We start from the raw sequence: 18,943 nt of genomic DNA on the forward strand, positions 1-18,943 counted from the left end.
ACCGAAGACACTTCAAACTAAATGTACAGAACTGTGCTCATTTTCTTATGGAGTGTTTTGTTTTATCTTTTTGGATGCCCTCTTATCTAGAAGTCACTGCAATATTTCAATTAATTGTATGTGAAGTCAGCCAAATCATATAAGCGAGATAGCTAGAGTTACACCCGTTTTCTTTTTTTAGTTAACAAGCATAATTTCAGCTTGTCAGTGGAACAACATTCATCATCCGTGCTCTATATCTACGGGGGAGCTACGGGGGGACGATTCTAGGCTTGAACCCATGACGAGCATGTTATTGAGTCGTTCGAGTTGACGACTGTACAATGGGACCGACCGGGCTGTGTATGCAATGGACAATTACGTTCCGCCATATTCGATTCATCATTTATGTACAAAGATGTTCTCAAATCGTGTTCTTTTCTATTTTTGCTTTTTGAAATAGGTTTTATTTTACTTTTAATAAATATAGTATCAAACAGTTTTTTAACATTACTTGACAAAATATTTATACTTTAGCCAAAAAATTCAATACTTCAAAAGCTCAGGTGATCGAGCCTGCCATGAATAGGCGTTGGTTTACATTCTTTTCAGGTGGAAATAATCTAGGCTGAGCATGTGGTTTCTAGTTTAGATCTAGAGATCTAGTTTGGCGTGTGGTTTTGTATGAAATGTGCCATGTTTTCAGCCACCAACTGTCAAACTCCATTTAAAAAAGCTGGCTAGTATTGTAAAACCCCCCCTTAAATCCCAGCAATTCTCGAATCACAACTAAAGACTTGCTCATGCAAAACATTTGACATAAATAATAAAATTGTTGAGGTTAGTCTAAGAAGATCGTATGAGCTTCGATGTACAAAATTGCGGGATCTTGTTTGCTATAAACGTACTCGAGCTCGTTTTATCCATAAGAAATCTACAGTCCTAGTTAAGAAATTATTTGAACTATATTGCACCATGGGATTTTGAGTAGTCATCCTAGTCAAATTGGAGTTTTTCCTACGTTTTTTCGAATATTCTTGAAGTTCTTGTGTCTTTTAAGGCTTCAATTTCACAAATTTGTAAAGTTTTGTAATAATTTGCCGGTCTGGTGGTACAGTCGTCAACTCGTACGACTTAACAACATGCCCGTCATGGGTTCAAACCCCGTATAGACCGTGTCCCCATACGTAGGACTGACTATCCGGCTATGGTAACAATAAGTCACTGAAAGCCAAGCTCACTTCACTAGTGGGTACAAAGGCAGGCCTTGACCAACAACGGTTGTTGTGCCAAAGAAGAAGAAGAAGAAAGTTTTGTAATACTTGTACAGGATTCCGACGTCTTGGATTTGGATCCATGTCCAATAGAAATAGAATCCAATAGAAATGATATTACACTTGCTTTCGGATTTAAGTAACCATGTCCCACACTGCTTTTTCATTCACAATAATTTATGTATTTTCAACGAAACATTCAACATCGCTTTGCAAAAAGAAAAAAAGGTTCATTGTGCAGTTCCTGAGCAGGCGTTTCCTTTCCCGCGGGATACCTTTCGGCCGCATCCTTCTTACCAGGCGTAGTGGGCGGCATTGTCGGCGTAGCTGACGTGCGACACATGAGCAGCCGGCGCAGCGTAGCTCACCGTCTTGGCAGCAACGACCGGGGCAGCATGAGCGTACACGGCGGGCTGATGATGGTACAGCGGCTGATGCTCAGCGACCAGGGTCTTGGTGTAGGTGGGCTGCGACACGTACTTGGTGTAAGCGGGCTGGGCCAGGAGCGTCTTCGTGTAGGTCGGCTCGGCAACGACGTGCTTGGTGTAGGTCGGCTCGGACACGAGAGTCTTGGTGACCGGGGCGTACGCGAGCGTCTTCGTGTACTCGACGTTCTTCACCAGCGCCGGAGCGGCCTGGTAGTGGACCTGCGGGGCAGCCTGGTAGTGGACCTGCGGGGCAGCCTGGTAGTGGACCTGCGGCGCGGCATAGGACACCGTCTTGGCGGCAACGACCGGGGCGGCATGAGCGTACACATGGGCTGGCTCCTGTGCGTACACCGTCTTGGTGTAGGCGGGCTGGGCGACGACCGTCTTCAGGGCGGGCTCGTGCACGGCATAGGTCTTGGTGAGCGGGGCAGCATAGTGGACCGCCGGCTCAGCATAGGTGACCTGCTTGGCGACGGCCACCTTCGGCGTTTCGTGGCGTGTGATAGAGCTGTAGCTCACGGCCGGAGCGGACGAGTAGTGTGCGACCGGGGCGGCAGCATAGGACAGATGGTGGTGCTCCGGTTCGACGTAACCGGCACTGGCGCAAGCCAGGGTAGCGAACAGAACAACAATCTACGATTAAGAAGAGAAGAACGGTTTACTGAGACACATCTTTCACTAAACGATACAGTTTGGTAGTACACTCAGGATCACACCGAGAACTTTATTGCACAGAACACACATAACCTCACTGGTAATGTCACACAAGTCTTAGATCCTTTCGATCACACACGCTGTGGTGTCTCAACCTTACCTTAAAAGCCATCTTGAGCTGTTTTGCTTGGTAGGTCTGCACTAAATCGAAGCTAGCGATGTAATGATACCTCTGGAAGCGTTTGGTCTAATATTTATATGAAAACACACACCGCTGCTCGGTGTTCACCGGCGCAGATCGAGCTAGTGCGCCCCGTTCGCCGCACCGAAGAAGCCCACCTCCGAAGCGCGCGAAGATGATGGGGGTGACCTTCTTCTTGAATGAATAATCGTAAAAAAGCGACAACAAACTTCGTCCACAGACGCACAGAACTATCACACACTTTGGCCGGCCGACGCGATCGCGCGATGGAAGGTTTTTGGGGGTAAATGTTTGGAGTTTCGAATTTTGGAGCCGCCTCCCTTCCCAGTCACACTGCTTCCTCCCTAGAAGGGGAAGCAAACCAGAGCGGGGATCTTCGATGGCAATTTCTCACCTACAAACGCGCGCGAAGAACTCGAGTGAAGCAGACCGTTCGTTTGGTGGTGTTTTTGGAGGTTTTTTTTTATACTCGGGAGGTCTTCGTCTGGTATCGCCGAACAGTTTTCTTAACCACAGCTCGGTTACGGCCATTACTGTTTCTCCAGTGTTTTTGCTCGCTGTGTTTATTTTTGTCGCAAGCTTGTTAGCCGATTTTTATTGTCCATTTGGGGGTGAAGTTGCCGCAGGCTCATCAGGGGTTGCCTCGTGTTGCCTCTTGGTGGAATGGGAAATAGATTGATCCTTCACCATTGCGTGCGAGGGTGGCAAAGATCGTAGTAATCCGTGACGTCACGGTACGGTGGCAGATGAAATCGAAAGCATTGGCTGCAACAATCGCCACTGCAGTATGGTGTGCAGTGTCAAAGGTTAATTACCTAGCTTGGTTTGGTGGGTTCTGATCTGGTAGCCGTACCATCGCACCTATCATCTTGCGTTATTGTTTCCAATAGCGGACGAGGACGACGAGCACAATAAATCGGTGGAAGCTCCGATGGTTGAAGGGATTTTCACATAATTATAAGCCACCCGAAAATATGCGTTGCCCCAAGGGTTTGTGTGCGGACAGGGGGAAGAATAATTTATTGAGGAAGTGATGCGACCTCTACGCGCTTTACGCGATGAACGTGCTCATGTTTCTAATTGGATTTTGGTATTGCTTTTTCTTCCCTTCCGACTCCAATCAACCGAAAAAATACCTTTAAATTCCTTTTCATGATGGCAATATTTTGCAACATGCGAACATTACACCATTTCTTTGCACGCTACCACCACGGCGTGACGTAAGGGCTGCTGGTGTACATCAGATACAATTTGTTTTTTCGTGTCTGTTTTTTTTTTTCTCCTGTCTTTGTGTCGTTAAGCCTCAAGGCCACACGCCGATGTACGCGGCCGTACCTTTCGCGCGCAGGTGACATATTGCCAGGCCGTGCCAAAAAAGGAGCTGCTGGATGCGACTCGATACGCAATTCGGGGTAGGAGGATAAACATCGTGGGACATGCAAACCCCAAACAGACTGATGCTACGTACATTGTGCTGCTGCTTGCTCTCTCGTACAATAAATTATGGTACTACCTTTTGTGTGGAGCTGAGGTTGATTGAATTTAAAGTGAAATTGAGCTGGAATTAGATTGAACGTGGGGAGGGACAGAGAATGAGAATTGTGCACAAATTCTTGACTTGTTTATTACAATTTATCTTTTCAGGAGTTATAGCTCTAGGCTATATAGATTTGTGCGTTTTCCTATGTGAAAATAAAAATACAATTTATTACAATTGATACAAAGTTGGATGGTAACGTTATGTTATCTTTTACATTTTATCTATATTGTTTGTGTTTGCTTTCTTTCCCAGTCATTTAAATTGATTTTTAACATTCCTAACCTGGAACGACTGAATAGTCTATATGAAGTGTCACCGACTCCTGTAAAGAAAAGACGTGGTTCAAGTCGCATCAGGACCATATCATCTCTTATCTATAGTCTCTTAAATAGCTACATATCCGATTGCCTGTAGTGGATCTAGTGTAGCGGGTTGGGTACTAAGTGTAATTTATAATTGTATGTTAAGTTAATGTAGGTATTTACTTTACATTAGGTCTTTTATACTAAGAAAAAGAAGAAATTAACGTAAAAATTGTGTACAAAAAAGAGTCTGGGAAATAATTCCAGTTTCGCAAAAACATATGCAATAATCTTTTTTTCTTGGTTAGCAACAATTATAGTTGATCTACGCCTGATCTGTCAATGGACTTGGCTATGAGAATGGGAAAATTCAATCTCCTGGTGATATCTTCCAAATCGATAGTGGAAAATTGCAGGCATTCTATGGAATTTGCTAACATATAATGGAATCTGTCAATTAAACAGACGGAGGCTTTGCAAACTTACCACTACCATACAATTTTTATCGTGTAAGTATTGATTTTGTTTTAAAAATTGTGGGTTTTTTTATTACATTATTATTACATAAATCATAAATCTTTGTTTTTTCTCTCGTCTCTTCGGCCTATCTCTTCGGTACCAACCCGTACCAACTATTCACAAGCCTGCCTGTCCTCTCTGTCACCATACGTTATTGAATAACCCAATACGAGCTCTTTCGCTTCCTTTCGTTTCCTTTCTCACTCTTTTTGACTGAATCTTTTTCACGATACCTTTTTGGAAACTATTTTTACAACCCGCAAGCGCAGCTTCGGCGAAGAATTGAACACATGCTGTCGCTACTTTGTTTTATCCTCAATTATCGTTGAAGGTTTTTAAAGTTTTGTAAACGCATATAATAGGCACCCCACAACACCCCATCACTGTGGCAGCACAGCGCTCTGGGTACGGTGTCGATGCGATCGATGCCAACCGCGAACAATCGGTTTCGTCGGATGTGGTGAGATTTTCGGGCGACATTTATAAACAAAACACTGCGACACTGGCTACCGATGATGAAGCCTTGGAGGCTTTAAAATCTATGTCTTTTCTTGAGTCGGCACGAGAAGCGATTTTTCCATAATCACAACAAACGATTGATGGCATCTCTTTCGGTGTTTCGGTTTCGGGTGTAGAGATAATTGTTCCGAATGAAGCACGATTATAATCCACCACTGTTCCAATGACGAATACAATTGAATCACAACCTTGGCGTAAACAACGTACAAAATAAACAAAACAAAACTATAACTCAAATTTATGTGACGAAAATTGGCATGCACGCGCATTTGAAAGGCACACTAATTCATTAAATATTTCATCTCGATTTGAAGACGGACAGGCGCCACTAATTTAAAAACAGCTCTTCGCTCGACACGCGGGTTCAATTAACGTCACACCACCAGTCCGTCATCGGCTCATCATTTGCATACTCGTCCCGTTTCCATCAACCACGCACGAGCGAGCCTCCAAAACGCTGCAACCGGATTGCATAATTGAATTGAAGAAGCAACCGTCCGGAGATCGATCGTACGCGCGTTCATTCAACCCTACCCCAACCCAAAGTACGGTGACGACCGACCGACTGGTTGACGACAGGGTTGGCCAGCACACACATGCGTCTCACGTGCGCATCATCAGGCACAGGACAAACATGCGAACAGCTGATCATCTTCGCGGTCGATGGCGCATCTTCCGTGGGTAGTTTCGAGGGGAGTACAGAAGGTGGAAGAGAAGCAACATCGTACCGGTTACGTCTTCATTTTCTGCAGATGAGCTCGTCGCTCTCGAACCGGTTTGCTTGCCCGACACTACTTTCGAGTTCAATGTCAATGACTGAAGATGGCCAACGGAGCAGATGAACTTGCGTACGAGCAGCATGGGCCTGTGTGTTTTTTTCTGTTTATGTTTTTTCGGGGGGCTTTTTTGGGGTCACGAGGAATTTCAATGACGCTGGCACACGCTTTAAATTCCTTGAACCGGCGAGGACACACTAGCAAGTGAGATCTACCTTTACGATCATGTTGACAGATCAGCATGTCACACCGGAAGTTGTTTGGTCGGTCGGAATTTGGAGCTCATTAATCCCTACCTGCACCGATGCCTATTTGTGAGGCTAGGATTAGCGTTTAGTGTCCAACTGAGAACTTAGCCCAAAGTTAAGCCCACAGGGTGAACTCCATTAGTACATCGTTTCACATTTGTCAGTAAGTTAGCAGGAGTTTTGTGATTGATACCCGACCCAAAAGCCATCAGAAATAGCTCCAATGTCTTAATCCACCTGTCTGACAGGCAAACACAGCAAACTGCAAAACCCTTCAGGGGGTAGGGCTTTCTTCTCCGACTTCCCTTGAGGCCCATTAATCATTCCAAGCCACCTGTGTGGAATCGCTTCGCCACTGTCATGGCCCGTGATCACCCTGAAAGGGCCGCCGTCGTCGTCGTCGTCTAAATTAATCTGTAAGGGCTTTTCAGTCGGGTGAAAGAACTGAAGGCATCATGTGGAGGTATTGGAGGTTCTATTGCGCAACGTGCAAGACAACCACGCTCAACCGCGATCTACGAGTGTTCGTGTATGCTGTACGTTGTAAGCAAGAAACCCATTGCATACATTATTCATAATTATAATTCATACAAATTTAACACCTATTCAACGGCTGGTCCTGCCCACCCATTTTACCCTCCCCCGGGTAAAAGGGGAGGGAAACATTTATTGGAGATCGAGATTTTTGCGACATCTATAAATGCCACACGATCGTCCTGGCGGGTTCCTCCCCAGAAGACAACGGGGAGATTCTGTTGGAGGGAAATGATGTTTGTCGTACCAGTCGTCACATGTAGCAACCACCCTTCGTGAGTGTGGTATTGCTGAATGTCAAACATCGGGAGAGGTTGTATAAGCAGCATCTCTGCTTAGGTGGAACCCAGCAAACCACACCATTCGCTCGAACAGTTTAGCTGCAGGGCATTGGAGCGATAGGTGCCCGGGCGTTACATTGCGGACATGGTGCCCCGCCATGTAACGTAAAAGCGGGGTCACGCTGTTACTGTTAACAAATTGTTGTCTTCGTTTGTCTACAAAATAACCCATTCGCGGTGTGGTTTTCTTGATTGAAACGGTATGATTACTCCAGCCGTCAAGCGGCGGACGCCGGGCTTTCGAGTCGTCGTGTTTTACTACACGTTTCTATTAATTTAAGCTTTATGTCTTCCAACTCTCTGCATAATCTACTATCATAAAACGCACGCAAAAGCCCATTAGAACTAGGGGCACCGGGTTTTTTTTAATTATTATAGATTTCCGGATCACATTCAGTCGGACGGGTTGCTAGCGCCGCCTGTTCGATGTTAGTTCCAAGATCACAACACTCTGTTTTTTCTCTCTCTCGGCAAACAGCACTAACCAGCACACATGATAGGCAATATTTTTGTCTAATTTATGTTTCCCACGTCCGGAACTGAGCACACTCGCCCCAGTGGCTAGAACCGGAACCTTTCACCGGCTTCGGTAGCGCGTTCAAGGACTCCCCGGACGACCCGCCTGGCACACGCAAATCAGCCATCTAACGCCAAAGTTAATAGCGTCCAAGATTCAACGCGCTCTCGTCACGACCTTGCAGTCGCCCCTGTTTTTCAACCCTGTAGCCTGTAGCTCCAGGGCCCTCTCTCGCTCTCTTCGTGTCCACATGCGCGATTAATCATAAAACTGCAAACTTATGGCTGGTGGGTAGTCGGAGGACGAGGACGAAAGTCGGTACCCCGTCCTGTGCCGTTTGCGCGATGATGAGTCACATTAGGGCGCGTACACTGAAGTATGTGTGTGTGTGTGTGTCTGACACGGCGAGTCGCGCAATCGAGTAGAGATGCGAGCGACTGACGCCTCCTGGAGTTTGCTGAGTACGATTTATGTCTCGTTGACATTGACGCTCGCGAGCCGCACGATCGTGATGAGTTTTTGAGGGCTTTGAGGCTAAGAAGAAAAAAGGGCGTAAAATGTCTGGGATTTATTTCAATCACTGCCCACTTCAACTTCAATATTACAACAACAGAGTGTACTGTTTGTCTAAAATACCGATTCAATTAGGATCAATTATGATAAAGCTGGAGCGAGTAATGGATTTGCCAAGGACGCATTGGAATTAATTGGTGCTTTGTTGTCAATTAAATCATACTTTGTTGCCAATGTTAAGCTACTTTCTTTGTTTTATTTTGAGTTGAAGCTAAAAAACTTATCTTGAAGCTACAAAAACCTTCATTGCTTTGTTGTTGTTTTTTTCTCTCAACATTTTACCGTCAACATCCAAGGCTTCATCGGCCCTCTGCGCCTATGCCCTCGGCTTAAGTGCAGCCAATTGGCAAAACTGTTTAATTTCAAGAGCAACACTTACCACAACGGTAATGCATCCACTGCTGCCACCTGTGTTGCCATTTTGGCAGATTTCGTGGTGCACTCGTTACGCACGTCTAACCCAGCTAAATAACAGAAGAAAAAACAATACAACCAACGACAGACACCTCGACCAAACCCAAACAGACGAGGACACGATGAAGCACAGAGCTACAACCGCCGGCTGCAGCCGCCTTGGTGCAGTAGCGTTGCGACTCCTCCGACATAAATTTTACACTCGACGGCTCATCGAGAATGTGGCTAACGACATTTGACGAAGCTAATTAAATAAACATCCATGAAGGAAAGCCTCCCCTAAACCTCACTTTAGGCTTTTTTGGAAGCAAAACAAAACGATGCGAAAGAGTGTGCAAAATGAGAAGTTTAATATATCATGAAATCTGTTTTTGTTGCATCTTTTGCACTTTCGATTGAAGAAAAACCGTGTCTCGAAGTATCAATGGTTCAATCTATCGACTCCAATCGGGGGAATGATTGTGAAGTCTCCGTGGAATAAATGATGTGGAACGAACGGACAATACGACCCGCTTACCGTTGCGTATTTCTACGATCACTGTGTGATGATAACGATTGTGTGCAACGATTTTAAATATTTCATCAATGATAAAGATTTCAGTGAACCGTATCCTTTTAAACATCGATGATAATAAGTGAATATGGATAATACTTTATGTTTGACAATTGCGTTGGTAACTCAAGTGTTGCGTATTTTTAACTATTTTTTCCTGATTATTCGAAGCATGACTTTTTTTAACGTAGTAGAAGGAATGTTTTGAAGGAACGTTGAAATAACATAACACAAAAAAAAATCAAAAACGATTTGCTACGAGTAGAGAGAAAGAAGGTCAGAATAATCCAGCTTGAGTATAAGCAGTTTGATTATTTATTAACATTTGAAACTTTTTTGCATATTTTACTTTTGTCACGCACAGTTTATGTGACATTTTGTCGTTTGCATTTCATTATACATACTAAGGCAACGATCCAACGATCCTTATTCTATCCAGAATTTGGACAAAGTTGATGACAGAACAAGCCGTAAATTGGTTTTTGGGAAATGTCAGCTTGCTTAAATTAATGGTTCTTCCTTTTGCATTGCACGATGTTTCCTCATGTTCTTTTCATGTCTTTTCATTACTATTGATGTTTGACTTTTACCTGTTAATTCTTGATCCGTTAATCTTTTATTCGCTTTTTGCTATGTTTTTTGTTTTCGGTATTAATGAGCCTCGTTTAAGAAAAGTTTTAACTTTAGTCTGTTATTTATTTCCATGAGTTTAAATCGTACCATTTTAATTATAACTAAAGTCTGAGCCAATTATTAAAGAGCAAGAATTTAAAAAAAAAACGGTTCAACAAAACATAATTAACCATTCTTGGAAGTGAGGATAAAAATGCAGCATTTGTGCTATTTTTGGGACACTGATCGATTTCAATAACACTAAAAATTCCTCGATTAAATCGCTCCTTCGCGTTCCATGTATACCACCTTCACACACACACCGGCACAGCAGCAGCAGCCGTAGGGTTCCGTATGATCAAAATAATTAGGTCGCATCTCGACCGGTTTCCCACAGAGCAAGTGGCGGCGGCGGCGGCGGCGACGACGACCCCTTGGAGGCATTACGTCACACGCCATAGTTCAATCGCGTGTCACTCTTGCGGTGCGTGCCACTTTCTTCGCTCAACGACCAGCAGTGCGCTTTCGCTGCGCACCGAAAGCGAGAAAACCACACGGCCACAGGTCGAAAGCCGATCGAAACATGCAACCTTGAAAAAACGGTTCCCTAAAGGCTTGCGCGCTCTCAACTCCCTTACTCACTTTCTCTTTCACTCTTCCGTGCTGCACAAGCATGATTATGTATACAGATTTACCGTTGATAGTCGATTGTCGATTGTGGTGCTGGCCCGCTTAATCGGGAGGGCAATAAAAGGTTAAACATATGAAACGCTCGCACTGACCGTAAGCACATGATGGACGGTTTTCTCGGTGCCGCCGGTAGTAGTAGTACCGGTAATTGTCGTCCCGCATGACACGGTTGCCCCCCCCCCCTACTGATTCACGGGAATATAAATTTAGGGTACTGGGAAAAGTAAAAGTCCTCAGTAACAGCAGGCGAAGTTACCATTTTTCTCCCCTTTTTTAAACGCTGGCAATCGGACAAGAAAACTGGTTTCGTGAGACGAAGCGCGAACGAAACTGGCTTGCTGCTGTGGCCTGTGCCGGTCCAGGACTCGAGGTATCATCGAGCAAAGTGTGTGATTCCACTCCGCATGCACGCTCCGGTGGTGGTCCACTTGCCCTTAGGTTCCTGCCGCTATCGGCCGTCCGCCAGGATAATCCTGCTCACCTTGGAACCCCTTTGTGCCGAGGTGATTGAAAGTGTAGCAGGGCCACCCTTTTGTGCAGAGAAGATCGAACGTGAGGATGCAACGATGAGAGGCAGCCGTTCCATTCGCCCGACTCCATCCAAACGATGCCATCTTCATCGATCGAAAGGGAGTGCTTTTTTTTTTGTTCGCATCGCAAATTTCATGGACAGTGTGCCTGTCGGCAACCGTGGTTAAACCGGATTTCGGAAGCAAAGTTTGCGGTGTGTCCTTGAGGATTGCTCCTCAACCTGTAACTGACAAAGTGGAATCGGATACAAGCAGGGAGAAGTGTAACAAATTTAGACGAGAAGTGTAAAATCGGAATCGCCCCAGGGGCTGTATACCTCCATGGAGGGTTTTATTTACACAGAACCATTAGGCTTACATGGTATAGCCATCGCAATTTATAGCTGTGTTAGTTTGGAGGACATCCACACAATCGAATCATGTTAAATTATCGTATTATGTCTAATGTATGCGCAATAACGACGAACCACAATAATTGAAATTGATTATTTTGAAGTTTATTAGCCTTAAAACGATTTTTTGTGGAATTTAATCTCAATCTTGTAGTTATTTTTTGTGTGGATTTTTTGTAGCTTTTTAATTTTTTTTTAATTGACAACTATCAGAAACAACTAAACTAAAAAGTATTAAACTAAAGCTTTATAATAAAACCTGGCAAACAAAACAGACATACGAATCATAGGGTCTGACCGACCAGCACTGGATCGAAGCTGAGGTATTCGCAAAATATTTCTAGTCCCAAGAATACTTAAGAATAAATAAGATCAGCAAGAATAAAGTTTTAAACATGTCGATAAATTGCTTAGCATAAAATCTACAACACAGCCATTCGCATACCGCATATGTAGTACTACAAAACTCCTCCAACTGACAGCAATTGGCAGGGGAAACTCTCGCCTTCATTAGCAAGTAGATCCAGAAAAGCGCACAAGATACACTCGTCAATTTTCGTGCCACACACAAATATACGTTATTTCTCCTGTTGGCAATATATTTATGTTAAACAATTATTAGAATCGAAAGTCTCATTTACCTGAGCGATAATCAAAATTAAAGAATTGCTCCATGTTAACCGATCTTCATGTCAGATCTGCTCCCAAAAAATTTATCCCAAACTCGAATGATATTGCTCGTTATGCGAGATTTTACTCGTTAAGCGTTATATCTCATTAAATTTTATCAGAATATGCCCTATCGCTTACCATAAGAAAGTTAATTATATTTCCCTACTGTTTAGAAAATAACATTAAATTATATGAATTTCCTTGTGATTCCCCGCTGACCATTATGTGCATTTTATTATGCATTTTATTCATTATTTCAATATGTTTAATAGTCTAAATAGTTTAAAAATTGAGCCAATAAGATTTATCAAAAATGCACAAAATTTCACGATCAATTTCACTCGAGCTGTAATTCTAGCTTTATGAAAGGTGTTTCATGAGCATTTAGATTTGCTCGTTATACGAAAAACTCGTTATAAAGCGTACTCGCTATGAGAGATTCCACTGTATATTATTTATGCTAAATCCCATAAAATTGAAGTGAACCAAGAATGAATAACAAAACATGTAATTGAAATTATTTAATTGGAATACTTCATAAATAGTTCACTAATTATGCATCCGCGAGAGTTTGTGCTTTTCGTTCTTTGCAAAAGCAGACTACTAACTTTTTTATGGCACATACTAGTAACTGAAACTTGTCATTGTCGACATGAAACATGATAACAGTGTATCTTTTTCTTTCTTTGCGATTAACACTGAGTTGTTACCATTTAGTTTACGTATAAGTTATTGTTAGTATTATAAGCATTTTTTACGATAGACATACTTTATTTTATCCTTTATTTTTCGATAGCATTCACCTTCCTGTTTCTTGCTGCAAATACTGTTGAAATACTGTTTCTCCATTCTCAAGCACAATCAAATAGATAATTCTTTTCTACAGCAGCTGTTGTGACACGATTCTTGAAACGCATTAGAATAGGAATTAGTAGAAGGGCGCACGGGTTTTATTAATTAATTCCTAATGATGGTGTAACCTTCGATGGATATCAAAACATCCCACCAATAGGCTGTGGTCGAAATCCCACAAATAGGCTGTGGTAAAACAATAAAGCCCCGAAAACATTTATAACTCTTAATTATAGCTTTTAAAGGTATGGGAAACATTCGAGCTAGGTTGACATAAGCAGAACATTTAATAGAAATAGGAAAACCATTTTTTTCTATGACCTTTTAAAATGGTTTCGGTATATTAGTTTATTCTATAAATTGTTCTGTTTCCTATTCAATAAACGAGTATTCGAAATTGTATTTGTCCTCATACTGTCCACATGACCTCCCTCTTCGTGTAGACGGATTATTTTAGCAAATTGTGTAGTAATCCTTTCCTATTCAAATGACGACCGACAGTTAGTCCTTCGCCGAATCTAATGTGGTAAAAAAAAACAAATAAACCTCACCTAACTGGCAAATTCAAAATATTTGTGGTGCAAATAAAACTGCCCCAAGTACGGCGAAAACAGCACCAAACCACGCCGAAAGGTCACACTGGGTCACACTGCGCAGCTGACGACTAACAGCGTTGTTGATCGGTAGATTAAAGACCTGTCTGAGCAGGAGGCGTGAAACGAATTCGCAGCTGTAACCACACGGTACCTGACAGCCGGGACAGCGCTACCCCGTGACTTGACGAATTGGTTCTCGCCGCATAAACAATGGCTTTTTGAAGGATGAAATCTTTCCACCGCGTTGTAATGTAGGCCATAATTTGGCTCTGTCAAAACTATGTTTGATTTTAGGCTCTAGAATGGTGAAAACGGTGACTCAAACATTGATCAGGGTGTTTCTGTTTTTTAACTTATTTATTCTTGGGCTTTTTGGTCACTTATTTGGCACTACAGCCGCCCACTCGTTTACACCCTTTGGTAGTCATGCGGAACATAGCTTAGCTTGGGAGCATAAGTGAGCGTTTTGCGCACTCGGGTCGGATGAAATGCTCCAAACTGGACGTACTTCCTTACGTAGGCCGGCTGCTGTACACCGATCACCAGAGGGCTGGTTCCTTGAAGCGTGCCGCTGTACTTTGGGACCATAGGAATCCTACTTTGAACATAAATCGGTTCAGCATAGCCAGTGGGATAGATTGGTCGGTAAGTGTTTGCCGTCGGTTGCACGCTGTTTTTAAAATTGGGCAAAGCTGTTTGCGGTTTCGTCACTGGACGTCTGTAGGGAATGTTGTAAGCTTGAACTGAAGTTACTTGTGGAATTAGCTTCGTGTAAGAATTGGACACATTTTGAGCAACAGTTTGCATTGCATTGCGGTAAATAGGCGCATGTGTTGGTGGTTGGGTCGAAGGTTTAGTATGTTCCTTTAAATGTTCCACCCTTTTCGGAACGATGTGTCTAACGAAGCTCACGTAGCTGACAGCGGTTGGAATGTAATTCGTTTTAATCGGGTTGAAAGGCTTCGTTTCTTCGGAGTGTCTTAACTCTGCACTTGTCAACGCAATTAGAATCAGGATCTGTAAATATAAACGATAAATGTTGAAATAAAGCACCTAAAAAACTGGTCCTTTCCATCTCTTACCAAACAAACTCTCATCGTTTGGTGCGACATATTGCTCCTAGGCGAAAGTTCCAGCCACTTGCACTTGATGACACCGATATTGACACTGTGGTGAGTGACGACAGTTTGCTTTCTTTTTATATGCGACGAACCGAGTTTGGTACTTTCTTAACGGTTTACGGTTCACTTATTTGAAGATGAAAATTCATTACCTAACTCGATACCCTCCTACGGTCGCTTATCGCTTTAAAGAGCTATCAGATAGCAAAACACACAAACCAATTATCACATATCAACACATACTCGAGTCATATAATTTATAACGCAAAGCAACGAAGCATAAACCAGTTGGAGCTCATTTAATATTCACCTCAATAAATTGATCTGAACGGATAGGGGAAGCGTTTAAGCAAATGGAATGTTAATTTGATTAAGGGCAGACTAATGAGTTTCGTTCTGTGAACAACTGGAGTATTATGTGACTTGAAGGAATTAAAACGAGATTCAAATATGCTCTAATAATATTAAATTTCTTAATCAGTTATTTAACTTCAAAATGACATTTTATTTCAAATATCACAAATCAATAGACACAACACAAAAAAATGTTATCACAGACAAACCATTTACCAGCCATGGGCACCATAGCCTCCGTAGGCGACCTGCGGGCCATAAGACAGGACCTTTCCACCGTAGATCGGAGCTGGCTGAGCGAGAATGCTCTTGCCGTACACCGGCTCAGCGATCAGCGTCTTGGCCGGGTAGATCGGCTCAGCGAACACGTTCTTGGTGTAGATGGGCTCCGATACGATGGTCTTGGCGTAGGTTGGCTCAGCAGCGATCACAGTCTTGGCGTAGGTTGGCTCAGCAGCGATCACAGTCTTGGCATATGGGCCATAAGACAGAGGCTTCGTGTACTCGAGAGCCGGAGCCTGGTACAGAGAGTGAGGGGCAGCATAGGACACGGGCAGAGGGTTGGTAAGAGCCAGAGGCTTGCTGACCACAACCGACGGGGCAGTCTGGGCGTATCCGTGGTACAGCTGAGGCTCCGGAAGGATGGTCTTGCTCAGCACTGGCACTGGGGCAACGTTCTTGATGACATTGGAGTAGCTCACAGCCGGGGCCACACCGTAGGACAGATGGGAGTGGTCACTCGGGATGTATCCGGCGCTGACGCAAGCCAGAGAAGCGACGATCAGAACGAACTGGAAAGGTTGGATCTCTTGTTAGTATCTCAGGGAGAGATTTGTATCGTTAGTTTGACTTACTTTGGAAGCCATGGTGGGAAGAATGATTGCAGTAGAGGATGTGCTTTGCTGAAGACTACTGATCGCTGAGTGATGTCGTTGTGATCAGCTGATAGAGCTTTTATACGGATTGACGGTGTGCGAAAATCCGCAACAACAGGATGTGAGAGGGGCGTCGTTTGATGGTCATCAAATCAAACGGCATTGCGTCTTTGTTGTCATTGTCATAACTATCGCTTATTGCTTTATCGCATGGTTTAAAAATGACAGAAGCATTCTTAATGTTGGCTGTTAATATGGTTAATTACTCAATCGGAGACATGTACACACGCATAAATTCACTTTTAAATTAACATGTTTGATGCTTCATTTGTCAACCCTATTGTCCATTTCAATCAATTTCGAGTTTAGTTATTCTACTGTATTAGTCTATTTTATTTGTATCTGTAATGAATATGACAATAATATGCGTAAGATGTTTAACAATTTGTTCTGTTACGTGTGTTGTTACTCTTTCCAGGTTGTTTTTGTCTGTAGCAGGTCTCAGATCATCTGATCAAATGTTTAATTTGCTATAAACCGTGCATTCAAGAGGAAGCAGACGAATTATTCTGTGGGGTTAGTGTTTGGGTTATATTTTTAGCTTTATTCGTTTAATCCATCACATTATCTCCAACAAAATAATAAATTATGGTGACATCAAAAATAAAGCACCTACAGTAAAATGAAACACCTTCAACCAATGATTTGTCAAAACTAAATATTTTTTTAACACAAATATCCGCCACAAGGACTTAACAATGTGTCTTAATTGCTAAGCAAAGGATGAGGATGAGGAAGAACGAAGGCGAGAACGGAAGAGGGATAAAGGAGTGTGAAAATCGAAAAAATGATAGAATGAATTAAATGCAATCTGATCGTTAAGGAATGGATCATTTTGCCCATATCCGAGATAGACGGGTGGGGATATCGAGATGTGGCCTATAGCTATATAGATGGCGGGAAGGGTCATAATAGGAAATGGCAGATGAGAGGAAAGGAGCAGCAAGCTCATTAAGTATAACGCTGGCGATGAAGCAAGCTTGCAAGTGTAAGTAGCGAGTTTTTATCGAATCAAGACCCAAGAATCGATAGGTGGATAAGAAGGGATAACCGCATTCTCATGACCCGAAAGAAAACGCCCCGTGGCAAGTCGATTAAGTTTACGTTGGACACCTTCCAATCCAAATAGAACATGGCTATAATAATTCTTAGCTGATCTTAGTTTATCCATGCATTTACTTCGCGATTACTGTGCAGCTTCGCAAGTAACACAGGTCATATGTTCTTACACATAATTCATTTACAGTCTGCAGTTATCTCTCAATCTGCATTTTTAATCACACAAGATTATAACTTATGTCTTTGGTTGTGCCTTCTAGCTTACTTCTTGACACATAACTCATCAGGAAATGTTAATCGTTAAGTGTATCATAAACACGTTGATTTGGGGATATCATACTCAAGGCACTGTCAGCAGTCAGAATGTGAAAATAAATTAAACGGAAAGGTCCTGCAAGAACCTTTTTTTTGTCATGCATGTAGCGCTTATTATAATCAATTCACGTTGTTTTAGTCGTCTATTTTCTATAGCATCATTTCAATAAATTAGTATGTGTCGAAGCAAAAGAATACGATGCTAGGAACTAGGGGCGCCAGATGGTGTGAGCGAAGCGAAAACAATACCAAGAACTCTGTATTTGCTTTGTAAAACAATGACAATATGAACAGTGTGAAGCCTGCTCGCAAGTGGGATGAAAGGTTAAACAAAAGACAATTGTCTGCACTAAGGCACGTGCGCGCTTTTGGTGGCCGATCGGCCTTTCTTAGAATTTCCTAGGTTAAGCGACAAACCAGAGAAGTTTGCTATCTCGAGCGTATGAAATCGAAAGTCAGTCCATCTTTAGCACTCGACGCGATCGGTCAAAATAAATGAATTGTCACAGCAGTCCAAGTCTAAGTTTTAATGTTTAAATTCAAAACAGTATGTTTACTATGTTTTTCTTACTGGCGCCGGAGAGCCAGGCTGTTGAAAGGCGTAAGGATGGTTCCAGTAAAAGTCTCCAAGGATTGGAACATTTTGGTACGTCGATGCTCCCTGTCGTGATACGTGGCATAAAATAACTTATTATTCTTCTTCTTTATCATAACAACCGTTACCGGTCAAAACTTGCGAGTACCACTAGTGGGGCTGACTTTCATTGCCAGATTCAGCCAGATTTATTGAATATCCATAGCGGGATGGTCAGTCCTACGTATGAGGGTAAGGGCTCGGTTCATTTGGGACTTGAACCCATGACAGGTAATAACCGCTTTAGTTTATTAAATCCCTCTGCTTGAAATAACTGTGACTGTTATCAACGACTTTTTTTTCGTTGGGTGAATATTGTACCACATTGTCTAATTCATAAAATATAACTCTTCAGAACATAAAAATCGTTATAGCATCGTAGAAAACGTCGATTTGGAGATACCAGACTCAAGCACAAGGCATAAATCACGCATCTATAAGGAAAGGTTCTGAGCAGATATTCTGACATAAATTCTGAATGAATTTGGTCCAGAAGCCATGTTATTCTTAGTTTTGGATAAAATATTATTCCAATGCAAACCAAAATTTAGTGCCTATCTGGATAAACATGATTCATGTGTTTTTAAATTCTTCGGGCTTCGAATTGCTTCCCCACCCACCGTATTCTCCAGATCTGGCCCCCAGCGACTTTTTCTTGTTCTCAGACCTCAAAAGGATGCTCGCAAGGAAAAAATTTGGCTGCAATGAAGAGGTGGTCGCCGAAACTGAGGCCTATTTTGAGGTAAAACCGAAGGAGTACTACTAAAATGGTATCAAAAAATTGGAAGGTCGTTATAATCGTTGTATC

The 18,943-nt window shown here is 42.7% G+C and overlaps 2 protein-coding genes across 2 annotated transcripts; both read right to left on the minus strand.

The window, feature by feature from the left end:
* Nucleotides 1-1,412: 1,412 nt before the first annotated feature.
* LOC120904023 (cuticle protein LPCP-23-like) lies at nucleotides 1,413-2,553 on the minus strand. The gene is made up of 2 exons (XM_040313736.1): nucleotides 2,496-2,553; nucleotides 1,413-2,314 (listed from the first exon to the last, which is right to left on the minus strand). Exons 1-2 carry the CDS (start codon nucleotides 2,505-2,507, stop codon nucleotides 1,547-1,549), a joined length of 780 nt encoding a protein of 259 aa, XP_040169670.1. The 5' UTR covers nucleotides 2,508-2,553; the 3' UTR covers nucleotides 1,413-1,546.
* A 12,763-nt stretch (nucleotides 2,554-15,316) lies between these two features.
* On the minus strand, nucleotides 15,317-16,105 carry LOC120904028 (cuticle protein-like). Its single transcript, XM_040313741.1, has 2 exons — nucleotides 16,047-16,105; nucleotides 15,317-15,983 (listed from the first exon to the last, which is right to left on the minus strand). The coding sequence occupies exons 1-2, from the start codon at nucleotides 16,056-16,058 to the stop codon at nucleotides 15,405-15,407; spliced, it is 591 nt and encodes a 196-aa protein (XP_040169675.1). The 5' UTR covers nucleotides 16,059-16,105; the 3' UTR covers nucleotides 15,317-15,404.
* Nucleotides 16,106-18,943: the final 2,838 nt, after the last annotated feature.

Source organism: Anopheles arabiensis, chromosome 3, assembly GCF_016920715.1.
Source record: "Anopheles arabiensis isolate DONGOLA chromosome 3, AaraD3, whole genome shotgun sequence".
Classification (NCBI taxonomy): Eukaryota; Metazoa; Arthropoda; class Insecta; order Diptera; family Culicidae; genus Anopheles; species Anopheles arabiensis.